Source organism: Squalius cephalus (assembly GCF_949319135.1).
Source record: "Squalius cephalus genome assembly, chromosome: 2".
NCBI classification, from domain to species: Eukaryota; Metazoa; Chordata; class Actinopteri; order Cypriniformes; family Leuciscidae; genus Squalius; species Squalius cephalus.
This window is the reverse complement of record NC_137123.1, coordinates 19,483,763-19,511,349: the sequence shown is the minus strand read 5'-3', so window position 1 is coordinate 19,511,349 and position 27,587 is coordinate 19,483,763. Positions and strand designations below refer to the sequence as shown.

General features: G+C 36.2%; 1 protein-coding gene across 10 annotated transcripts in view; it reads right to left on the bottom strand.

Annotated features, from left to right (window-relative positions):
• Positions 1-27,587, bottom strand: part of fam13a (family with sequence similarity 13 member A) — a 51,113-nt gene that overhangs the window by 11,721 nt on the left and 11,805 nt on the right. For all 10 annotated transcript variants that reach the window (XM_079895732.1, XM_079895738.1, XM_079895737.1 and 7 more), the window contains 11 exons: positions 26,133-26,280; positions 24,956-25,042; positions 22,769-22,861; positions 20,002-20,094; positions 18,679-18,902; positions 14,270-14,311; positions 10,850-10,891; positions 10,521-10,688; positions 8,410-8,569; positions 5,257-5,330; positions 4,766-4,805 (listed from right to left, as the gene is read on the bottom strand). In XM_079895732.1, coding sequence (XP_079751858.1) covers positions 4,766-4,805; positions 5,257-5,330; positions 8,410-8,569; positions 10,521-10,688; positions 10,850-10,891; positions 14,270-14,311; positions 18,679-18,902; positions 20,002-20,094; positions 22,769-22,861; positions 24,956-25,042; positions 26,133-26,280 — 1,171 coding nt within the window. The remainder of the gene's footprint in view (positions 1-4,765; positions 4,806-5,256; positions 5,331-8,409; positions 8,570-10,520; positions 10,689-10,849; positions 10,892-14,269; positions 14,312-18,678; positions 18,903-20,001; positions 20,095-22,768; positions 22,862-24,955; positions 25,043-26,132; positions 26,281-27,587) is intronic.

Here is a 27,587-nt window from a genome sequence, read left to right as displayed (position 1 = left end):
TCTACCCCTCCCTTTCTCTCTGAGCAGCTGTGTGTCCCATAGAGAGAGAGCACGCAAAGCACGCAGGCTGAAATGCCTTCCCAATCTTTTCACTTTATCATTGCCGGGACTCTTCTCCCCCCACCCCGTTTCGGCGATGATCAAATCACGCAGGAGGGGTCGTGAAGGGTGCAGACAAATCATGCAACTCGCACAAACACACACTTCCGCCACTGGGGCGTGGGATGGGGTCTATTTTTGGAGCAAAGGGAGACTTTTCAAAAGCGGGACTTTTTTTTAAATGGGAAATTTCACATTTAATTCAGTGTCTTAATTGCCATTTTGTTAAATTTACTAACAACTTCTGAGTGAAAATTGGTTCTACACTAAAAAACTATTCGGTGTACATGCCCTGCATTACCGACAGCATGACAAACAGTCCCGTTTTCTGTTCTTACGGCACACAGGGCTTACTCATGCTAACGCAACTGGATTTGAAACGCACTTGTGCCATTGCAGACGTGCTATTTTTGTCGATGTGATTTTCATTACGTGCCCATAATGGTCCATAATTGCAACACTCCTGATTATGTCTCAATCCAAACTTGGAATGAGGACTTTGTGCTGTTTAAAGTTGTGTACACGCCAAGAGACGTGATGTTTATTACCACCAGAGGAGATAAGGAACAGAAAGGGAAACAGACTGTCCAGACATCCTGAATGCGAAAACTCTGGCACTTCAATGCAAGGAGACATAAACATTTAACCTGAAATGTGCCTTATCGCACAATTACAACACTCATCAAAACTGATAATAAAATAAACAACAGTACACGTGCAGGCCAACTGCTCATTCATAACAAGAATGTGTTAACAGTATGAACGTAAACCTCATCTACGTGCTTTTGCGTAAACCGTGACGAAAAAGACTTAAAGACCTGAGCGGTGGAAGTCAGTTGACTTAGATCAACAGGCTTTTAACAGATTTGGATGATTTCACATGATGTTTGTCCCAGAAAAATCTCTCCAATCAAGGGCAATCAACAGTAAACAATTCATCTGATAATGCTGTCATCACCTGTTCACGTCATGATTAAAGAGGTGACATCTATAATGAGATTATACGGCTGATGAGATTGGAGTTGTTATGGACATAAATATTTCAAATCTACACATCTCATCATATCCAGAGATGCCAAAACACTAGTAATCTGGTCTAGAAACTCAAACTGTGGCCTAAAAGCTATGAAGCAAAGGTGGTGTTGTTAAAAAGTTAGGGGGGAAATTAAGCGTTTAAAATAAGAGGTGAATAAAATGAAAAAAAAAAATAATGCATGCATTTCAAACCTAGTGTAATCCTTTACTGAATTTACTGAAGATGAACAAGTTAAAGTTGTCCTCAGTAATGTTTATGTTGGTTCTCAGATACTCATGCCACTACATAAATGCTATATTCACAGTCAGTCCAGATTAATTCAGTCCAATAACGATTACAGAGAGTTACCAAGATTAAGTGAGTAGTATTTGGCTGATCATGTGATCTGAATTACAGACCCCATAGGGCAAAGCTCTTGATGTGTCAACTTTTTTTTCTAAAAATATCATTAATATCTTTATGTACTGATTAAAACTTTTAATAAGGACAAAATTACAGAGTGCACATTAAAAGCAGTCATTAAATGTGAAACTAAGATAAAATTATGAATTTACCATAAATGATTCATTACTGAATTGACATGCTCAATGTAGAAACCAAACAGTCAAAGTTAGCTTTAATCACTGGTTAACTGATAAAGCTGCAGTAAAGCTCTGCATATGAGTAAAGGATTGTGCCTTTCAACACGTTCAAAGAAAAAGGTCTCTAATCAGCTGCCAGAATCAACGAGATGGGAAACTCTTATACCACAATGTATTGCGTACGTGTCACAGCTGGGTACAACATGTTCTAACTGTTAGAGCGCATGAAGGAGTAAGATCTCACGCATCACATGCAGTGACACTGACATCACAATGACAGCGAATAATGTTTGGGCTTAAAACCAATATTCCTTGTTAAAAAAATAATCAAAGTAGTCTTTCATTTTAAAAGGGAACATTACAAACATCTTTGAAGGACAAAGAGAAAGGAAACTGAATTGCTTGATTTCTATATTTAGTCTTATTATATAGTCTTATTTAGACTAGACTGTTTTACAGACTGAACCGTCGATACAGAAATATTTCAACACAGGATGTTTGTGACTATATCAACTCTTTCATTGACCCTCAAAGTATTTGAACGCTTGAATCACTCTTAAAAATGTATGAATGTCATTGCATCAGTTAAATAAACCAACCGAGTGACGTTCATATGTAAATGAATAATAGCACAGGCACTACATTTAATTTCAAGGAGTTTGTTAGATTTAAAGGAGAACTCCGGTCAATTTTAACATTGAGCTCATTTTTTTGTAAATTTGGAGTGCTGCCAGTACAGAGAACAACGACAAAAATCGGTGTTGCCTACACCGTGTTATCCTCTTTTTAAAATTTGCACCCTGTTGACTTCAATGGGGCAAGTTTTAAACCTGCTTTTAGCCTCTTAACATCCTTGATGTGTCATTACAAGTGCACAGCCAATGTGAGTGATTCCTTCAGAGTGAACACGGTGAATCTGACTGCAGTAGATGTGCAAGATATGAATAAAAATGATGTTATTTCAGCCAGCGCAAATACCTTTGTTTACATCCTGTTTTCGGTTGAAGTCCACAGTAGTCGATTGTCGAGTTCGGGCGCATGATCGTACGTACTACACCTATGCGCGTGAACTCGACAATCGATTACTGTGGGCTTCGACCGAAAACAGGATGTAAATACAGGTATGTGCGCTGGCTGAAATAACATCATTTTTATTCATATCTTGCACATCTACTGCAGTCAGATTCACCCGCATTCACTCTAAAGGAATCACTCACATGACCTGTGCACTTGTAATGATGCATCAAGGATGTTAAGAGGCTAAAAGCAGGTTTAAAACTTGCCCCATTGAAGTCAACAGGGTGCAAATTTTAAAAAGAGGATAACACGGTGTAGGCAACACCGATTTTTGTCGTTGTTCTCTGTACTGACAGCACTCCAAATGTACAAAAAAATTAGCTCAATGTTAAAATTGACCGGAGTTCTCCTTTAATACACTTAAAAATAAAGGATCTAAAAAGGAATGCCAGAGAAGAACCAGTCCGGGTTCCTGAGAGAACCTTTTAGTGAACAGTTGTTGAAAGAACCATTTTTTTCTTAGTTTGAAAAATTTGAATCATCTCAAGGGTAGCACTTTACAATAAACATTAGTTAACTACATTAATTAGCATGAACTGCACTTCTATTAATCTTTGTTAATGTTCATTTCAACATTTACTAATACATTATTAAAATCTTGATAACATTAGTTAATGCACTGTGAACTAACATGAACAAACAGTAAAGGACTGTATTTTTATTAACTAACGTTAACAAAGTAATTACAGTAACAAATGTATTGCTCATGATAGTTAAAGGGATATTTCACCGCTGGAAAGATGAATGTGTATTTAAATTGGGTCATTTATGTAGTAGAAATGTGAAATTATTTTAGAAGTTGGTGCCTTCTAGACTGGGAAAAGCCAGAAAATGTATTTTTGGCTCATGTGGATGAAAGATAACAACTCCCAGAATGCACTTGCTTCGCTGCCCTACGAGGCCACTCCCAAGCCACGCCTACCGGTTACAGAGGGCAGTATCGGAAGAAATTATACAACTAGGCTACTAGTTGACTCAAAACTAAAAAAAGACGCCGTTTTATCGTGAGATCCCCCTATGGGCGGGTTGAAAACATGCGGAACGAGCTCCTCCTACTGGCTGTAGTCTCTTGCCTCGGGCCAAAAAAGCCTCCGATGACGATTTTTGCGTCATCTGAGTTTTTTTTCCAGACACACAATACAGAAATCTCTCGTCTCAGGGGGACATGAGGGAGGGAAGCACGGTCATTCGAAAATACTATCGGGTTTCTACTGATACAAAGCTTAATGCTAACCAGTGAAGTATCCCTTTAATACATTAACTAATGTTAACTAATGAACCTTATTGTAAAGTGTCTCAATAACCTTTTTCCACTATAAAGAACTTTTTGTGAAACGGAAAGATTCCATGGATGTTAAAGTTTCTTCATAAAACCATAGGTGCCAAAAAAGACGCTTTATTTTTAAGAGTGTTCAAATACTATGAGACCACTGTGTATCAGTACTTGGAGGACAACCAACGACGTGCAACATAATTGTCACAGCTTTATAAACCGATTGGTCTGAACATGCAGGAAGACAACTAAAGCCGAGGGTTTTGGTCAACTGGCACATTGACATTAAACGGAGCCAGAGCCCAGATGGCATGACAGCAGGGTAAAGGTAGGTGGTGGTTCAACAAATCCAGGATGTTCTCACAGTAACACCAACAGATACAATTGTTTTCGATGCAATTCAGATGCTTTACTAATCCCTTTATCCAAAGATCTGATATTGTATATTCAGTGTTGACATGTACCAACAGACGATCAAAAGACATTGTGAAAGCCTAAAGATTTAGTGTCCTTTCTGCAGGCGTCTTCTCACCTAAGAGAATAATCCACTCACTCAAGTATGTTGTTTATCTACATTTCTCTTTCAAAAAACAAGGCTGTGATTGCAGGAACGTGTCGCAATAAAAAAGAATACAATGCAGGAAAGAAAAATAGATAATAGCAGAAATATGATACAGGGAAAAAAAAAACTACACTCACCTGAATAAAATTTAACCCATGTTCCTTTTGATGGATCCCCCTAAAAAATATATTTCATTAGTGATATTGTAACAGCATAACATTGCTATTTGCTAAAATGATAAATTAACTGTTAAATGTGTAAAGAGCAGACTGAAATGGTCAGGGATATTGTTTTAAAAAAATTGATTGTTTCATATGCTGGGATCCAGTGTGCAGAGCGGTAGGTGCTACACACGGTCAGAAACACCACAAGATTTGACCTTCAGTGATTTTACTCATATTGAGTGTTTAGAAGTCCATCATTTATGACCACTAAATGAGCAACATTGCACTGGAAATGTGGGTTACATGGTAATGTTTTCAGGTTTCTGGTCTCAGAAACCCAAGGGCCTCAGTTATACAAGATTAGTTTTGATAGATGGGGTTTCGGGAAAAGAAGATTTCTTGTGATGTGACCCATTTAAATGAATTCTACTGCCCCATACACATAGAACTGCAGATTAAATTACCTGTTATCAGCTGAAGCCATGTTATCCGTAGCATTTCTGCCGTAAGCCCCAGGTGGCTCTTGGAATTCCATTGGCTAGATTTAAAAGAAAACCAACACATGTATCTTAATATGTTAAGAGTAAGACAACAAAGAAAACAAAGCAACATTAAATAAACAACAACAAAAAAATGATAAATATATAATGTGACAGTAAGGTGTGCTAAAAGTGTGCTAATATCCGATGCTATTACTTGGGGTGCATATACAAGTCAAATTCAGGGTTATCATGTTAAACAGTTGTAAAAGTGATATGCACTGGACAGTATCCACCAAGTGTAACTTGATTACTTGAAAAAAAAAAAAAATGTATATAAATTCTGTGTACGACAATTTGGTTGAAAAGTACAATTAAAAAACAAACATGAACTTTGTAATTTCTGTAATAAGTCCTTCATATATAACGCATTTGCTTTAATTCTAGGTTTACTATGTTTCGTTTTGATTTTTATGTGGTGTCAGACTTTTGTCTACATTACAAACCGAACATCTAATTATATTGGTTATCTGCCAATAAAATGCCCATATTGGTCAACCACAAGTTGACCAAGAGATGTTTTTGTATAAACATAATATAAACATAATACTAAAACATCTATAATAATGTCTAATGTACGTCACTGTGGTGTACCGACAAATGCTTTGAACACTGTGGTCTGATCTGCTGAGGTAAATGCAAAATACAAAAATCACACACCTAGCATAAACATGAGTCAGTGTCTTCGTCAAAACACTATTAAGACAAAAGCGAGCCCTGCAATTTACCTCTGATTTTCCACAGAGATACATTGTGTGTTGTCTGTCTCCCATGAACAAGGACAAGAAGGATTTTAAGATAATTAGCTGTTCCTGTCACTGTTGCGTACCACACTACACTTTAATGTGTATTAGGTTTTTTTTGGGACGTCATTTAAATGGATAGTTCACCCAAACATGACAATTCAAGAAAACTCCAGACTGCATCCTTTTTTCCTTCCAGTGCAACTAAATTTTGTTAGAGGTCGCGTCCACCACGTTGCCCAACTGATAAGAGCTGCCATTTCTGTTGCTTCATGAGAAACGGCTCTCGTTTAAAGGCATAGTTCGGCCAAAAATGATATTTAACCCATGATTTACTCACTCTCAAGCCGTTCGAGATGTATATGTCAATCTTTTTTCAGACGAACACATTTTCAGTTATTTTAGAAAATGTCTTAGATCTTTCAGTGGTTATAATGTGAAGTTATGGGGTCCACCTCCTTCAAGTCCCAAAATGTGCATGCATCCTTCACAAAAGTAATCCATCCGGCTCCAGGGGGATAAACGAAGGCCTTCTGAGGGTAATCCGTAATCCGTTTTGTCGTAAAAATATACATATTTAAAACTTTATAAACGAAAATAACTGGCTTCCGGTAGCGGTCGACGCGCGTTCACGGATATGGATGCTGGCGTATGATGTAGGACGTAGCGTAGGAAGCGTCGTTTTGTTTTGTTTTGCTCTGCTCTCTGGCTGCGCTGTCACGTTCGTTCTACATCACGACGCTTCCTACGCTACGTCCTACGTCAGCATCCATCTCCGTGAACGCGTGAACTCCTTCGTTTATCCCCCTGGAGCCGGATGGATTACTTTTGTGAAGGATGCATGCACATTTTTGGGACTTGAAGGAGGTGGACCCCATAGCTTCACATTATAACCACTGAAAGATCTAAGACATTTTCTAAAATAACTGAAAATGTGTTCGTCTGAAAAAAGATTGACATATGCATCTCAAACGGCTTGAGGGTGAGTAAGTCATGGGTTAAATATCATTTTTGGCCGAACTATCCCTTTAAGCTGCGCAGCGCGGACCGCTTATCAGCTCAGAGCAATGATAGGCAGCGCAACGCGAGCTCAGAACAGGTTTACTCACAAGCAGATCACGGGACACCGTTACTACACAGTGCTGGGAGATCCAGTGAGAAAGCATTTTAATTCGCAGAGGGCACAGAATTCTCTGTTGTAAACCAGATCAAACAGCGCTGACGTGGAAACCAGGAGAAACATTGTACCATGAACAAACAAGTTATAGAAGGCTTTTCAGTCCACAAATCACCAATATTCAATCCTGACTGTAACCAGGGTATTGTGGCAGAAATAGTTTATTTTTTTATACATTATTCATCTCAGGGTTCGTACAACCTTTCGAGAGTGAAATTCAAGGACTTTTCAAGGGTTTTCAAGTGCTTCACACTTTTTCAAGCTCTTCCAACCTCTAAATATTATCCAATTTTAATGTTATTTTTAATATGATTTGTAAAACTAAAAGATTAAAGGTATAGGAAAACTAACACTTTGTGGCAAACAAGCACTTTTATTTAAAAAAAAGATTAAAAAAATGACCACTATAACCAGTAGATGACGGCAGAGGAGCACTTATTGGCTTATTAGCATTTTCATTCCCTAATATATGGAAAAAGTAGGAAGTCACAAGTTATCGTGAAAAACTAAAACAATTCTTCAAATTGTGACTGAATTACACAGAAAGCAAGTAAAGAGTGCTCTTATAATCACTGAAGCTGCCAGTCTGTTCAGGATGATACTATAGAAGAACAATAGTGCATTTACCAGAAGTTGGTTTTTGCACGTCACTGATGTTAATAAAAGTTCATTTTATTATTATCGGCACCCATTGACTTCCATAGTAGGAAAAAAATACTAATGAAGCCAATGGCTACTGTCAACTGTCTGGTTACCAACATTCTTCAAAGCATCGTCTTTTCTGTTCAACAGAAGAAAGAAACTCATACAGGTTTGGATCAGCTGATGACAAAATTTTCATTTTTGGGTGAACTATCCCTTTAAGTGGTTGCACAGTAGTTGCCAATTGGTTGCTTACTAGCCCAAGTAAAAAAAAAAAAAAAAAAAAAACTATTTCATTGATAATTAATGATAATTTCATTGTCCGGCAAGTGAAAATTGTAAGTCTTATTTGCATGAAAACTGTGGGACAAGTTGCACTCCTAAACTGAATACTTTTGGTTAGTGGTTTGTTGAAATCACTAACCCTAAGTAAGAGCAATTGTAATAGTGACGCTTGCCTTGCTTGCAGAAAGACATAGAGAAGGCCATGGAGATAAGACTAAAAATCAGACTTACAGTGGGAGCGTCCTGGTTGGCAGAGAGCTCAGTCAGTGTGGGACTGTGTTTGGGCTTCCTGTTTCTCTGAGCCTCGTGTGGCAGCAGCAGCAGACGCCTGTCACACTCCTCTGTGACCCTCACACCCAGGGACGGGATGTTCTCTTTATCACCCTCGACCCTGAGAAAGACACCGTTCACTTTCAGACACCACAGAAATATGAGAGATGAGACTAGGCCTTCCTGTTCTTGTCCTTTACTCAAGGGATCAAATCCTAAGACCACAACCGTAGGTGCGATTCCTCAACTACTTAAAGCCGACGTGACTGTTTATTTACATCTATGTAACAGCACAACTGTTGAGCCACTAATCTAATGTTTTCAGTGTCTCTGTAGATAGTTTTGCTTAGAGTTCGTGTCAACAGGATTAGTTTGATCGCTCTGAGATCCAGGCGTCAACAACCCAAGCTGGAATGGAAATTAGCTTCATAAAAATTTGCATCTAACATGTTTTTGCTTGAATCACTGTGATTATATGGGATTAACTAAACACTTTTGTAAAGTTAAAATTAGCTATAGGACCATCTTATGTGCATATCATTACATCTAAATGATATATACCATATACTTTACATATATAACTGTATATAGCATAGCGGATGCCAAAAGTCTGAGACCATTTGGTATCAAATTTCTGAATTCGACATTATTTCCAGGTTTCCAAAATAAATAAATTAATAAATAAAATATACAAGACTGCTAGCCTGACTTCGTCATACTCATATTCTAGTCAGAATGTGAGTCTGATACTGCTCCATAGAGATTTGATTATGGGGCGTCTCAACCGAACCAGAAAAAAAAAAAAACTCTGCACTCAATTGGATAGACCTACAACCAATCAGAGCAACGGAGTAAATGACGCATGTTCTTCATTCATATTTTCAACCAACAAAATGTCACGGTTCTCTGTTCCTCTTTTAAAATGAATGCGCTGTGGATATCTTCTATAACAGACGCGATGGCGGAATCTACACATGATGTTTCATAAACAAAGTTCGGGAGGAGCACGTACAAATAATCAATCCAATATCAACTTGTCATCAAACAATACCATGTCTACCGTTACCCTATATCAGCATGAGGAAGCATATTCACTCTGTCAACTTACCTAACACTCCTTGACAGTTTTGTGAACTCGTGAAATCTCATATACGCATTTATTCTATCTGACTTATTTGTAAGTGTGAACTCGTGAAATCTCAATTCTCCAGCGGCAGTCATCTTTGTTGTAAACTAATTCAAACCAAGCGCTCTTTGGTGACGTGGGTGATTACGTAACCGCAGATCATCTGTCCATCATCGATTAAAGCCCACCCTGGCAATTTGATTGGCTCGGCCTTTTGGGAGCCGAGCATAATTACTCCTCTACGGATCGAGTCCAGACCGAACTTCCCGACCAAAAAATGTTGTGGGCGTGGTTCGGGCTGGCACCCAGGCTACAAGACTGCATTAATTTAATCAAAAATTAGTCACATGATCCTTCAGAAATTATTCCAGTAGGCTGATTTCTTATTAATTATCAATGTTGAAAACAGTTGTGCTGCTAAATATTTTTGTGAAAAAACTGTGATAATTTTTTTTTTCAGGATTCTTTGATGAATAGAAAGTTCAAAAGAACAGCAGAATGTCTTTTCTGTCATTTTCCATTCATTTAATGCATCCTTGCTGAATATAAGTCAATTCTTTCAAAAAGTCTTACTGACCGCAAACTTTTGGACGGTAGTATAATATACTCTCAAATATATAACTCAATGCGTTTCTGTTAATCAGGCTTATTCAGTTGTGAATTTATATCAGAGATATAACCTAGATCGCAATCACACCAAACAACTTGCTAATTGTTGTGGAGTGGCTGTAAAGATTGAAATCACAGACGTGAACTGCAGCGAAACTACCAAGGTAAGTTGATTTAGCAGGTTTGATGAGTTGCAAAACATCTTGAGCAACTAAGAACCATGTACGTTGTGACTGGATAACTGGTTGCTCACTGCACAGACAAGCTACCATGCAATAGAATATAACTAGAACCCAAGAAAAGCTGTATTTCAGGAGTAACCTGCTCCTGCTCCTACCTGAAGTTCTGCTCCTGTTCTCGCAGATGTCTCCTCCTCTCTCGGGCCGTTGTCACAGGAGATGAAAAGTAGGCAGTCGTATCCAAGCCGTCTGAACTCTGACCTGTGTGCATGCGTGTGTTGAAGAGGTGCTGCTCGACCGCTGAGCGAATAGTCTTCTCCAGAAAACTGGGTAGAGAGAGAGAGAGAGAGAGAGAGGGATGTTAATGGTCAAACGATGATTGCTTTAATTACATGAACAATGGAACTCTTCTGTCTATCCAGAAGACTGACTAATCATTGATTCAAATAATTGAATTGTCATATTTTGGCATTGCATAATCACTTACTTTGTTAAGTCAGGTCTGCAGTGTCCAGGAGAGATTTGTGAGCTAAAGAGAAGAACATATTAAAGAAGGGACAAAATACTGAATTATTAAGCTTTAATAAAAGTCAATGGGGCCCAAAACAACATTGGACCCATTGACTTGAAAAAAATATATATATCAATGCAGTTTTCCAAATATTTCAATATAATTTGTATTCCACAGAAGGAAAGTCATACATTTTTGGAACGACTTGATGGTGTGTAAAAACTAGGGCTGTCAAATGATTAATCGCGATTAATCGCATCCAAAATAAAAGTTTGTTTTTACATAATATATGTGTGTGTACGGTGTATAATTATTTTCTATATATAAATACACACACATGCATGTATATATTTAAGAAATATTTGCATGTATATACTGTGTATATATATTTATATTATATATAATTTATATTATATATAAATATTTTATATATAAATAACACATTTTTCTTAAATATATATGCATGTGTGTGTATTTATAGAAAATAATTATACTCCATACACACACATATATTATGTAAACACAAACTTTTATTTTGGATGCGATTAATCGCGATTAATCGTTTGACAGCCCTAGTAAAAACGTTCTGTTTTGCATCAGTTTTAATCTTTATGATGTTGTGGGTGGTTGAAAAGGTGTTACTATGGGGTTGCTAAGGTGTTCTGAGTAGTTTTAGAGCATTGCTAGGGAGTTCTGGGTGGTGTACTGCTTAATATTATTGTGCACATCATGCTACATATTTTCTACAGGATTTTTTCAGAAAAACTACGGCATTTATTTTAAATAGAATTTTTTTGCAACAATGAAAAAATCTTTACTTTCACTTTTGATCATTTGAATGGATCCTTGCCAAATAAAAGTAATTTATTTGTTTTGTTTTAATTCTTACTGATGCAAACTTTTGAACGGTAATATACATTTATATATAGTTACTCTTGTCAACTCAATGAGTTTCCCTGTTAATCAGGTTTAAACAGTTGTAAACTGATATCAGTGATACAACCTACTACAGACAATCACAACAAAAGATTTTAATTTGTCATTTTTATCCTATTGTTTACAATATTTTTTGTTAGGTCAGTGTCATTGTGGGTTTTTGTTATTTTGCTGTTGTAGTCTGTAAGAACCTTTGAAATAACTGAAATCCTTTGGCGAGTTGATATGGAATTGTAATGCGGTCAAGACCTGGAACTACTTTAGCCGTGTGTTTCCCTGAAAATAATTGCGCATCTTAGAATGTTCAACCAGATTCAAGCATTCAACAGCCCTGTATTATAAGCACTGAAATGAACACTGCATTGTACACATTGTTTTGAAGCCAGGAAATCTCCTATTGGCTTACTAACCTCATCCGACCATCCAAAAAAACAAACAAAACAAATAGGATTTACCAGAAAAACAAATCTAAATACTCTTACATTGGAAAGAAAGTTCCAGATAATGACTCCATGGTAAAAATAGCAGCATTATCTTTTGGATCCGGAAATACTGCAGACACAACAGTTGTGTCTTTACCAGCAGAGCTCTCATGGTCAGAGCCAGTTAACCACTCACAGCTGACTACTCACTATTTAAACACCATGAGTGAGTAAACTATTTTCTCAGTATTGAGCAGTAGCAAAAGGAATGACCATTAGATGCAAATGTAGATGCTATTCAAGACTGGCAAGAATATGGCAGTGAGAACAGATAAGCGTTGAGACTAAAAGATTGACTAAAAGGGACTAAAGATGATTTGATGAGGTCTGTCGGTCTTGCATAACACACTGGTCATAGGGTGCACTCCAAGGGCGAGGACTGAGTAGAAGCTGGCACGAAAACTAGTCTGATACCCTAGTCATTTCTTCCATTCAGTCATCTCCCAAATCTAGTTAACAGCTGTGGGCAAAACAGTAGGGAACCAAACTAGCAATGCTAACCGAAAACATCAAAAATTCAAGATGTGCATGTTACCTGAAAAACCAACAAATAAAAACATGGCATTTCAATGACATTTTACATTTTAAAGGGACAGATCACCCCAAAATTAATAATCTGTCATCATTTACTCACCCTCAAGTTGTTCCAAACCTGCATGAATGTCTTTCCTAACCGCACGGTTTCTGGTCACCATTGACTTACATAGTATTTTTTCTCCGTACTATGGAAGTCAATGGGGAAGTTAACTGTTTCGTCATCCATATTTTTCAAAATATCTTTTTTTATGTTAAGCAGAAGAAAAAAATCCATAAAGGTTTGGAACAACTTTAGGGTAAGTAAATGATGACAGAATTTTAGGGTGAACTATCCCTTTAAGAATCATAATGCAAGTATTATGTCATCAATATAAGCTTAATGTTGGAGTGTAGATATGGAAAGTGCCTTGCCATTTTGATTTTTAAAGGTTCTTACTGTATTTTTGATCAAATAAATGCAGTCTTGATGAGCAGCTTTCAAAAACATAAAAATAAATATTGCCAATCAACATAATTTTATATCTCTCTCTCAATAGATATGACTTTTTATTGCAGTAGAAACCCCAATAACTATAAAACAACAAAGCTAATACGACCTTTATTTGGCAAGCTAAAATTATTTAATCAATGACTGACATCTTTTCAAACACACCTCAACCATATACACACCCGAACAAGAGGTTAAAGATTACAGAAAACACACTAGTATATTACATTTACTTGCTTGCATTCCTTAAAAGCAAAGTGGTTGGCTGAAACCTCAACACTGTGTAAAAAACAAAATCTATTAAGATTTCTCCTTTTGTGTCAAAGTCGTAAGCGTTGGTAATGATATGAGGATCATTTTCATTTTTGTGTGAACTATTCCTTAAGGCTCTCTGCTCATGTTCACAGCACCAGTGCCAGAGAGACTGTGAGCGTCTGCAGCGCGAGGGCTGGGTTGGGTAAACTATGTGATGGGAAATGTGTGAAGGGTCAGTTGCTATGGTAAGAGAGGGAACCTGCGCTGATGCAATGAGTCAACACATGAAGGAACTGAGAAAACAACCACAGGAGAGGTTTGTTTTGGCCTGTTCGCTCCCAGATTCATCCCGCTCAGACCGTACTCAACCGGAAACCATTAGCAGCTGTCCCTGACATGACGCTAAGAGGATTTCAGTTGTTTCATTTGTTCATGTTGTGTTATGTAAAAGATTTGTGACATTTACTTTACTACCACAATTCACCTAGCTGTTGAAGACTAATGTACAAAATTAACACAAAGTTGTTGAGGGCGTAAATTGAGACCTTGTGGTTTGCACAATAAAACAACTCATATGTAGATCATTTCCATTTTGAGAGATTATAAAAAAGTTCATTCACACCACAAAAATAACATGTTTTTCAGCAGCAGGGAGAACAGAAGGAAGGAAAGAGTGAGAGAAACTGTGACTGGTCCTACCTAATATAAAAAGGAGATATTGGTCTTTCATCTTCTTGGAAGCTGGAATGGAGAAGAAACAGGTCAGAATCACTGAACAGCACAATCTACACATATCTGGTATTTGCCAGAGTAAACAAAACCGTTTTTTTGGAGCACATGGTCTGAGTGTCTAAGAGTGCCTATTGTCTGGTGAACAATGGACACGTAGTGCCGCAGTTCAGAGCTTTTGTTTGACTTGTCTCCAGTAATTACTACAGCTGGAAAGAACCGTATCCACTCCACATGCTGGAGTCCGGCCAACAAAACATGATGAGCTCAGGAGTGGATGTTCCACAGATTCAGATTTGTTGGGAAACAATATTGTTATGGAGATCAAAACAATCCACATCTCCAAGAAACCAGTGGTACTGCATTAGAATCAATAAACAAAGGTTAATATAATCATGATATAGTAGCTGAATGGACCATAAAAAAAAGAAAAGAAAACAACACTGAGGAACATCTGCGGAAATGGATTAAAAACAGTAAAACGTGTTAAATGGAGCAGAGTAATACACACAAACAAAATACATGAAAATAATTTTTGTAAAACATATTTATCAGATTTTTACAAAACATTGATAAACAATCATCAGATACATGAATACACATATACATACATATACACACACACACATACATATACACCTGCCAACAAGCCAAATGTGGGTGGATTTCAGTGGCGGTGTGTAATGCAGTCACTCCTACGGGTTGAATTTCATATATAGTATATACATTTTTCAACTGTAGTCCTTTAAAAAAGGCATCTGAAATAATAAACTAAGTGCAATGTAGTGTTATAATGTCAAAAATATCGATTTTTCGATGCATATCGATACTGAAATATCGATATCGATATACATTTTCCACAGAATAGATACACAATACCAGCTGCTCTTTCTCTCTCTCTAATCTCTCCTACAGCAAGTGACACACAAACCCGCCTCCACTCACTCACTCCTTTCATTTGCTCCAGAATTAATATTGTTGGTGTTACAGGGCTTGAATTTCGGCGTGGGATTGCACTTATTGTGCATAACTGTACTCATTCCCGCAGATTTTGTGCTCTCACCCAAAGTGCACACACATAAAGATGCCTCTCAGCACTAAATTGAGTTATTTTTCGCTGCTTATTGCGCTTAAACAGTCAAATACACACAAAATAATGTCAAAATGCCGGTCTTTTCTTTAAAAACGTCTCACCTTATTCAGTTTTGTTTCTCAGGTAAATTATCTTAAGTATCTTGGATGTTTAGATATTTCATTGTAAATTAAAGGGGACCTATTATGCAAATGAGCGTTTGAGCATAAATACACACCTGCCACATTTTAAGCCCCAGAAAAGACATCATAAAAGTAATCCATGTGACTCCAGTGCTTTGCTTGCGCAAAAAACAACACATAATTTACCACTTTATTTACAAAAGCGCGTTCACGAGAGCACCACGACACGTGTGTTGTGTTGACGCGAGAGTAGACGTTGTTGCAAGTCGCAGATTAATATTTTGAAAAATAAAGTGGTAAATGTGGGGGGTTGCGCAAACAAAGGGTCACTTTATAAAACTGAGGTTGAACCACTGGATCAACATGACATGAGGGCGAGTAGTTGATGACAGAATTGTCATTTTTGGGTAAACTAACCATTTAAAGATACACACACAAAACAGCGTGTTTTTGCTTCCACCCAAAAAGGTGCATTTTGGGCATGGTATAATCAATGATCTGGGTGGTATTTTGAGCTGAAACGTCAGACACACATTTTGGGGACACCTGAGACTTATATTACATCTTGTAAAAAAGGGACATAATAGGTCCCCTATTAGACACGTCTTTTCAGAATAGCTGAAATCATAATCAAATAATCCATAATATTCCTAAACAAACATGAAAGGGGCATGGGATTTGAATAACTTGACAATGATATACATATTCAAATTGTGTCGAAATCTGTGTAACTTTTTGTGGGCCCAAATTCCTGTTATAATCCATTTAATTACTACGTTTGGATTGTGTAAAAAAAAAAACAGTACTAGAAATGTTGGGATCATTGAAAGGTCCATTCATTGAGCGAGTTGGCATGCAGTGTTCATGAGTACGTGCGACATTACCATGAATGCTGTTCTAAGTGTGTGTGTGTCAAAAGGGAAGTAAATAATCAGCGAGTTGGCCAAACTAAATCACAATACAAAGGATTTAGGTCCCGTTTACACAGGAATTTTTCTCTTTTTTTTAAATAAAACCAAGCCAATTTGGCTCCAAACAGCTCATGAATCACATGATTACCAAACAAAGTTCTGCAAAAAAGTGTGCATTTGTGTGTTTATCGTGGTGCTTCCCTTTTGTTGTAAAATGTGAAATGACCCTTGCCATCTCACCGTAAAGCCTACTAAGAATTAGGGTACCGCACGTACCTGAAAAGACATTTCGCAAGAATTTGAATAAAAGGGAAATATTTTTCCACTTCACTGGAGCTCTTAAGGGGTGTTACAAAGTCTGACAAGGGTATTAAAATAATGACCGTCGTCATGAATTACAAAACGGAAATCCTGCTAAGCCACCACCTCCCTGAGTGAACAACAAGGCCCTTTTACTGAGCTTTTGTTCTGTGAGAAATGATGGAAAATTACTTGACTACATCAAGGACAATGTTAATGATCATTACTGACCACAGTTAAATCAATGCATTAATCTACAGATTCCTTATTGCACAAGAACCACAAGAACTTTATACTAAATACAGTCTTGAGGTGATAATTCTACAGCAGTCACTAAAGTATGCTGTTGTCTAATATTTGGCACAAAGGCGAGATTGCGGGATTGCTATTCCCTTCAAAGACCCACAGGAAGATGCAAGGTCCGCATATACGTACTGAAAGTGACAGCAAGCTGACAAGACAGTGGGATCAACTGAAAAACTGTACTGTTTTCTGAATTCCAGGGTTAATTATAGGAAGGCTGGCTTATTGGATGAAATATTACAATTAAAGTTTTCTATAAACGATTCAAATCTCATCATCGTTTCACGCTACAATTTGCATCCAGTTGCTGCAAAGTCAAGTTAAAGTCAGCATGAAACAGAAGTTAATACAGTCTTTTCTTCCCTATTGTGAAGTTTATCCAAGTGAAATGGCTTTATGAATAAGAAAAATGTAGGACGGGACTTGATTTTGTCCATGGGGAATTGATTGGATGGTTGTGGTTTGCTATTGGTGGATCTCATCTGAGTGACAGGAGGCCCCGCCCTCACGCCATTGAACACGTCATCAGAGAAGAGATGTCACTGCAAGAGGGGAAGTTGTTTTGATTAAAGATTACGAGGGGATGTGGATTAAAAAAAAAATGATGATGTGAATGGATAAATCATTTAATAAATAAATTGAATTTTTTTTTAATTGTCAATTTTGATTTCATGGTGACTTTAATGTTGATTTCATGGTGACTTTAATGTCTAAATGGTAGAATAGAGCCTTGGGCTTGAGAACATCAGCTGAAAAGTGAAGTTGTTTCAGAGGTGGAGCAAGTTATTATATTTTCTTGAAATATTATGAAGACCATAACACCAATTTTATACTAGTTAGCCTGTCTGAGAAGACATTCACCCCAGACAGTGTTACATAAGCGTGTCAGGTACAGAAATTCTCAAATCAATTGTACTTATTGATATACCCATGTACCTATTGTGGTGTTTGTAAAAAAAAATCTATTTTTGGAAAGGACAAGGGTGAAAGGGAAAAGGGGTGAGGTAATACAATAAAAGATTTCACTGGGATTATTGTCTGGTTTGAATCTTTCTTTGGCATTTCTAAAGCCCTGTAGAAAAGATGAAGAATGAAACACAAAGCAGGTAATTAACCTGCATACACTGGTATAGTTTAAACTTAATGACAAGATCATTAAGTTTTTTTTGCATGGTTATATTTTCATTAGTATGTACTGTTTTGCTGCACACATTAAATTGATCAAAAGTGAAATTGTTACAAAAAATGCTGTTCTTTTGAAATTTTTTTTCAGTCAAAAATCTTTGGGAAAAAATTTATCAAGGTTTCCACCCAAAAAAAATAAGCAGCACAACTGTTTTCAACATTGATAATAATCAGAAATGTTTCTTGAGCAGCAAATCAGCCTATTAGAATGATTTCTGGAGGATCATGTGACACTGAAGACTGGAGTAAAGGTGCAGAAATGTCAGCTTTGAATCACAGGAATAAACGACAATTATACGTATATACAAATAGAAACAGTTATTTTAAATGGTTAATATTTCACAAAATCACTCTTTTTACTGTATTTTTAGATAAAATAAACGCAGCCTTTGTGAGCATAAGAGGCTTCTTTCAAAAACAGGAAAACAAATTGTACTGACACCAAAGTTTTGAAAGTAAACTGACCTGTTGAAGGTCTCAGTGGACGTGACGGATCTTACGGTCTGAGAGGTCAGATTCATGCCGTCAACGCTGAAGCTTATGCTCCGGTCTGGACTGTGCAGAGGAAACTTATCTCTAGTCCCCAAGCTTTTGTCTGGACGATGAGACAAAAGCCTGGACTCGGGATCACCAGAGGGGGCCGGTTGAGGAAAAGATCTAGGCATTTCCTCCGTCTTTATCTTCTTCACCTGAAGGATACAAATCAAAAGAAAGATGAAGATAGAGGAACAGAGGGTGAAGCTGTGGTTTTGTTTGATTACTGAAGGAAACACCCTTTGGCTGACATGAAGATAGTAATATAAAGCACAATAACAAGTAAAAGGCATTTATAAATAAGCTTAGCTCACACATCTTACCTTGCTAAACGATAAAGGCTGTACATGCCGAAAACCGGTTGAATAAGTGTAAGAGGTAAAAAAACGGACCCGCACAAGAGCCATGTCAAATTCAGATCGATTCATTGTCACTTGATGCTGAACAGCTAATTGACCTTCAAAAGAATAATACTCATGTATTACTGGTAAACAGACCTTAAACTACACTAAACCACTTGTATTAGCAGGACCGCAGAAAACAATGGCACCATCATTCTGGGACCGCAGCTGCAAAACTGGCCAGAAGAGATGGCCAGATTTTTGAATAACAAACCAATCTCTCACAGCGAAGCAGAAGAGATGACCAAATTTAGCTCACAAAGCAAATGAGATCGTGCAACAAATTCACGTAACACAAAGACTACAATAGGATTAGATTGATCTTCAACCCACTTAGTCCCGAAGGCACAGGCGGTCAGTAGGAAATGGCTTTGACTATGGTAAAGAGGACACTATCGATCGAGCCCACGTGGGACCCATTTAAGGCACAGTAACTGAGTGAGATCTGGACATCGATATGCTAATGTGTTGATGATGCAAACAGCACCGGAAAATCATTGCTTTATTGAATTCTGCATTAAACGACTGACTGTTTATAGAAGGGTCAGGCACTAAGGTCACACAAAGGCATTGATTTGTGGTGTGGTCTTTTAAGATAGTAGACGTAAATGAAAAGGTCACCCAATTACACTACCGTTCACAACTTCATACACATATATATATATATATATATGTTTTGTTGAAAAGGGTGATCATTTCTTTAAAAACAGACTTTTTGTGTTACACAGAAGACAGAAAGTCTTACAGTTTTTGAACGGAATAATGATTTTCATTATTTTCAGGGAACTATTTCTTTAAGGTACACAAAATAAATGTTTCTCTGCTATTTGCAGAGTCTTGCAGTGATTCTTACCTTCTTTTTTCTTGGCGTAGGTATAGGGTTGTCGGGACTTGACTCACTTTCTCTTGCCGGGCCTGTATTGTCAGCTGAAGTGCATGGGGTGACCTAACGAAAAGACCTAGTGATCAGTAACCAATCTTTAATTTATAATTTATCAATTATATTAAACGATAAACTGTAAAACTTGATTTTGGAAAAAAATTTCTCTGTCCTCATCTCTCGCCGGTAGGAAGTCTTCCAATAACAAACTGACTAGTTACATTTCAACTTATAGACTTATGACATGTGATGATAATCAATCGCCTTGACTGAACAAACAAAACACTCAAACAAATTATGCAAACATAAATATAGATGGTAGCTACAACAGTGGGCTGTCAAATTAAAACTCTAATTTCCATTATTCATCGAATTTAAAATAAAAATCCATATTTGAATGTGAAAACGGTGCATTTGAATTTTAGGTGTGCGTCAGGCAGCCTTATCATTGGCGCACGAGAAGCGATGATGAAATGAGAGTCGTTGTTGTGTCTGAATGGTTTTGTTAGCGTATCATTTGAACCCACTTGATGCGATGCTGCTGCGTTGTTCATTCAGAACACTGCAGAAATAGAGAAGCTCAACGTGGAGAAGATCTTGGGTTACGTCAAAAGCACAACCAAGCCGTTTCTGCGCTGCTTTTCCGTTGTTTTCTATGTAAACATGCGCTAGACGGACATCTTTGACCGTTGAATTCACATCTCGCACAAGAGAGCCGCATGTTTAGAAAGCCATGTAAAGTTCAAAGAAGTTCAACTTAAAAAAAACGTGTTTTTTCCACTCAACTGCATCTCATGTTTTTAAACGCAAAAAGTACTCTGTGATCGACACTTTGTATTAAACTATGCTTAAATACATGATGCTTTTGTTCGTTTATGCAATTTATGAAATAATATTAGATTTATAAACGTTAGTTTAAAAGATATGCATTTTTTTTCCAGACAGTCATGTTATTTCATTGCTTTGAATAAACTTAATGCAGTGCATTCATATGTTTTGCCTAACCCTCAGAAGACAAGACAAAAGCTTTTTTTCCCCTAACTGAAATCATGACTTTTAAATTCAAATATTAGTAATATTTATTTAAAAAAAAAATCAAATTTAGTTTTTCAGCCATTTTGACAGCCCTACATTATCTGTGCACTCAAATATGCTGTAAATTTAGATTCTAGATACCCAAGGCCATCCCAATACAAAGTTCAAGTACAGGACAAATAAAGTCTCTGTGACCTTTGACCATTGTTTAGTGAAATTTAATGATAAACAAACCATTTCCTTCATGTTTCTGTGACTATGTGTTAGCTTCTGATCAGAACAACGAAAAAATCAAATCATAAAAAGTAATGACAAGTGCAATGAATATCTCCAAAACAAGGAAATGTTCATGGTTTGAGAGATAAGTTCTACTCAAACAAAGTCATAATGCTATAAAATAAGTCAACAAATAAAAGAAATATGCATCTCCTTCATCCACTTAGCACTTGGTAAACAAACTCGTAAAACTATCACTTGAAAATAATCAGTCAAGAAATATCCGGCGTATAAAGTTCTGTTTGTTTATGCTGGTTTTCCCAAAACAAAATGAGGTAATCCGAGCAAGCCAGTCCGTCTAGTGCTACGTGTTAAGCTGAATGATTTCATTGACCCCTTATGTAAATGGAAACGTCTCCGCTGTAGGAAGTGGTCTTATTTTTCATAAAAGTCACATCATGTATTTTTTTCCATCAGCAATTCTGAGTCTGTTTACAACATCATTTTGCCGATTACACGGTTCTCCCACAGGCCTTATCTGGTCAAACTCGGTTTGATCAGCACCACATGTCTATGTAAACAGAGGACTTTCAATAGCTTTGGATTTCAAAGATAACACAAAAGCACAGCATAAGCCGGAACGTGTTAAGACCTTCCTCGGCTGAGATATTTCAGGAAGGTGGAATATGGCGAAATATTTCAGATTTACCAACGCAAAGACTCTTCCTGCCAGGAAGCCACAATGAGTATGTGAAGATCTTCTGGTTTACAGAAGAAAGTTTGATAATAAATACATGAAGGGCAAAGAAAATTCACTTAAGTAAATCCAACAAGCACTTAATTCTTCTGTGGAAGTAATTGTATATTATTTTATTGATGTGTAACTTGTGAATGGAGGTTGTAATTTACTACAGTTCTAGAAGTAGAAAGTTTTATATATCATATGAAGTAGCTTAACAATCAGATTTTGTGTAAACATTTTAAATTAATAGCTAGCAAACTTAAATGAATCACACTTTATATATAAATAAACACAAGTGTATATTTGAAGTCTCTAAAACAGATATTGATACCTAAAAAAAAAAAAATTGTGCTGTACAATCGCGATTAATTGCATCCAAAATAAAAGTTTGTGTTTACATAATATGTGTGTGTGTACTGTGTAGAGTTATTTTGTATATACTGTATAAATACACACACATGCATGTATATATTTAAGAAATATTTGCATGTATACACTGTATATATATTTATACATAATTTATATTATATATAAATATAAATATTTTGTATATAAATAACAAATTTTTCTTAAATATATGCATGCATGTGTGTGTATTTATATATACAAAATGATTCTACACAGTACACAGACACACATATTATGTAAACACAAACTTTTATTTTGGATGCGATTAATCGTTGCCCAGCACTAAAAAAAAAAATATATATATATATATAATGTATAGCTAATGTTGGTGACTCTTACCTTCTTTTTTCTTGGTGTCGGAATAGGGTTGTCTGAACTTGATTCCTTTTCTCTTGAAGAATCTGTTATTTCAACTGGAGTGCATTGAGTGACCTGACAAAAAGACAGTGATTTCTCAAATGATCTCAACATAGAGCAGGGGTGTCCAATCCTGCTCCTGGAGGGCCACTGTCCCGCTCCTACCCCAGTTAAACACACCTGAACCAGCTAATCAAGGTGTTACCAGAAGCTTCCAGTCAGGTGTGTTGAGCTTGGAGCTAAACTCTGCCCGACAGTGGCCCTCCAGGAGATGTAATCTATTACATTTAAAGGGCTTTTCACACTTGAAAAAGTTAACCCTGGGTCATTTTGCTTCACGTTTCACACTGCTCATAATTTACCCGGGGTTGGCAATTAATCCTGGGTATTCATAAGCTGACGTTTCACACTGTACATTACTAAACCCTGGGTTAACGTTCTTATTTGTTGTCTCAGTATCATTGATTGGATGGACGCAGCACGCAACACATAATTTACATAAAAGCTCTAGCATTGCGCATCCTCGTATTGCCGACTATACTATTGAGTTAATCCTGAATGGACATTTCGGACTATAAAGGTAAGAATGAAACGGTGTCTTTATCACTCAAATTGTCGTGTTTTCGGTCAGCATTTGACATTTTTCACAGTGTGAAAAGCCATTAAAGTTATAAAACAGAGGCATTTCAAAATCAGTAAAACTGTATAAAATACAAGGCAGTTTAAGAAAAGTTTTGAGTCAGTAAGATTCTTTTTTTTTGGAAGAAATTAATAATTTTATTCTGCAAAGATGCATTCAATTGATCAAAAGTGAGATTTATAATGTAACAAATTTTTATTCCAAATAAGTGCTGTTTTTTACTTTTACTTTCTATTCAAATAATCCTGAAAAAAATGTACCTCGGTTTCCACAAAAATATTAAGCAGCACAACTGTTTTCAAAATTGCTAAGAAATGTTTAATGAGCAGCAAATCAGAATATTAGAAAGATTTCTGAAGGATCATGTGAAAGACTGGAGTGAAAATTCAGTTTTGATCGCAGGGATAAATTACATTTTAAAATATGTTATAACATTTTTTTTATTTGTAATAATAATTCACAAATTACACTTTTTACTGTATTTTTGATCAAATAAATGCAGCCTTGGTGAGCAAAAGAGCTTTTTAAATGATAGTGTACTAAAAGCCAGAGGGCAAGTCGTTTTGTTTTTACAAGTACCACCTCAATATAAGCTTTTTCAATATACAGAAACAATATTATTGTTTTCAAAACATCATGCCAGTCATTTAAGAGGGTTACGGTTCACACCGCGTCATAGAGAGAACGCACACAAACATGAGATCCAGCCCGTCTCCAGCAGACACACAAACACTACACAGTGCGTTTCTGAGCACGTACGCACGGCCGCAGTCATACGCAACTGACATAATTCAATTGAGAGGGAAATTAAATTCACAGAAAACAGAACTCTCATTCTGTGTTCATATGAACTCAATTACAAGACGCCTGTTTTTGCAGTTTTATCAAGCGAGCAAATACACATCTGACTGAATGGCTTTATATATTTATTGATTTAGGGTTTAAGATGTGAACTTGGCACAAGCTACTGTAGATCTATTCCTCATCTTTCATTCAATGTTGTTCCTCAGGGCATAAGCAAACATCCTGTAGTCCACAAAAACACCTTGTGTGTTATACTCAGGGGTGTAACTTTAACAACAATCGGAAAGACAAATACATGTAACGTCGGGGCCTTTAACGGGAATAAAGGTCACAGGAATTCGATCCAAAGTCAACATGATATGAATATCAAGAGTTTTAGTATCCCGGACGAGCCCCCAATTTTATGTCCCATCCCATCTTGATGTGCTGTTAAAGAAAAAGTAACCCAAATGACTGCATTACTGGGCTTAAAAAAATAGCCTTTGACTGACTTAAGATCTGCATCATTTGGATTAAACTGAAAGCTGAGTCTTGTGATTGTACCTTTCACCTCAGGGTGAGTAGTGTTATTGGATTGCTGGTGTTTCTGAGTTGCTACGTCACTGGATTTTAACAGGGTTTGACACTATAAGTGCATATGACTATGGAAACATACCCACACTGACTCAGGTTGCATATACAGGCATACACTCTCTGCGAATACACACACATACTATCAGCCGTACCTTCATCTTCTTGACACGTGGAGTGTGTGCCTTCGGAGCAGGGCTGTAAGGTGGCATGTCTGTGTTTTCGGTGTTTGTGTTGGCCTCCTGGGAACAAAACAATACACAGGGATTCACATGAGTCCACATGTACCCACTGACCACAGCGATGAAGCATCAGTGCACATGACAGCTCTGCACTTCAGAAGAAATTGCTTTCATGTGACAATTGAAACTGAAGTGCAAATGCAGAAAAGCAAACATTGTTGATGGTGGCCTAAGAGAGATAAGAGAGTGCGATGATGTCTTGAAGTTTTGGCGAGTCAGTTCAGCAGGCAACAAAGCAAGGTCAGGGAGACACACGTGCTGTGCATGTGACAACAACCAGGAGAAAGCAGGAGAGAGCGGCATGTTTAGGGGTGTGCGAGTGCGGTGATCCCAGTTGGTCTGCACTACTGAAGGCATTTGACATACTGAGCCATGGTTACACACAAAATTCAGATGTTAGTTTATCAACTACCTAAATGAAGAGGGAAGAGTGGGATGGGGAAATGTTGCAAGCCAAATTCAAAACTTGTATCGCTTACATGAGTATTATGACTTCATGTTTAGAAACAGTGTTGTTATTCTTAACTTAAACTAAAAATACAAAAAAAAAATGTTTCATTAAATCAATTAAATGTTAACAGAAATAAAATAGAATATAAAATAATTCAACTTATTCTCAGTCATTACGAAGGCAAAATTTCTAACTTACTAAAACTGAAATAAAATTATACAGACAAAAAAAGGACTAAAACACTACAAAACGCAACATTTCTAACTTTCGTTTGAAGTTGAAGTACTACAAGTACTAAAACCAAAACTGATATTAATTATACAGACAAAAAACTATAAAAATGACTAAAAAACAACAAATTTACTAAAACAACTAAAATTGAAATTCAAAAGGAAAATATAAAAAAAATATTACTAAATATTAAGACAGTATAGTTATGATACGACAATAACACTGATTTCGACCCCAATTTTAGTTTGTTTGAATTTACTAATAATATTAAAGAGTATTCTGTTCCCTTGCACTGCACATTTATAATTATTACTCTTAAAAAAATTCTAACACATATTAGATGATTGCCAACCAAAGGCAAGTGAAGTGTCAGTTTACTGGGAGTTAATGCGTTATGTCAGCACTCACTTTGACCATGAGGACGTTTGAAGGTTCCTCTTCAATCGCTCTTCTCTCCACCACAGACTCAAAGATGGCGCTGTACTTCTGGATCAGCTTGGCCATAATGCTATTACAGATATTCTGTTCCCGTATACCATCAAAACCAGGTGATACACTGCAGAATAAAAAGCACATACACAAACATGCTGTGAAAACTACAGTGCATGTGTGAATAAATGCTGCCATAAATAATGAATATAGCACAGTCAATCAAGCAATGTAAATTCTACAATTATATATACAGTAATATATTGCATTTTTTGCTTGATTTTAATATAGATTTATTTTAATAATTTATACTGCTTATATATATATATATATATATATATATATATATATATATATATATATATATATATATATATATATATATATATATATATATATATATTAGGGCTGTCAAAAGTTTAATCGCGATTAATCGCATCCAAAATAAAAGTTTGTGTTTACATAATATATGTGTGTGTACTGTGTATAATTATTTTGTATATATAAATACACACACATGCATGTATATATTTAAGAAATATTTGCATACATATACTGTATATATATTTATATAGTTTATATTATATATAAATATAATTTTTTTTATATATAAATAACACATTTTTCTTAATCGCGATTAATCTTTTGACAGCCCTAATATATATATATATATATATATATATATATATATATACACACAGTATATATATATATATATATATATATATATATATATATATATATATATATATATATATATACACACACTATATATATATATATATGCATTATTAAAAATATATATATATTAAAATCAGTCAAATTCAATTTATTGTTATTTAGGTAAAAAAAAAAAGCAAAAAAAGCAAAAATTAAGATTAAAAGTAGATTTTTATAAGATTAAGAGTAGATTAAAATAAATAAATAAATAAATAAATAAATAATATTATTCCCCTCAGTGTGTGGAGTCACATTGAGATACTATCCCATGATAGGGAATCATAAATCAAGTAAATGCTGCTTCTGTCTGGGGTCGCCGAGTCCTCGACTAACAGCTGTATTTGTGGTTTAATATTCCTGACAAAAAGAACATGTTGTACACGGGTACACGCAGGACAGGAGAGGTATGTGGCTATAACAGGCAACAGTTTTGTCACTTCCACCTCACTGAGCCATGGTTACACACATCACATATCCACAAACGCTGAGGTGTCAGACACACATGCTGTGGTGACAGGGATTCCCTGAAACTGAGTGGGTGATATATTATTAGGGGTTGCGCTCATATTGCATTGGTTAGTCACTATACTGTAACTGTAACCATATAAAACCATATTTAATCAATTATTTCATTTAATTTCTTTAAAATCACATTACTTTATGTCCAGCTTACTTAAGAAAAACTACATTGAAAATATTGAACAGTGTTTGCTT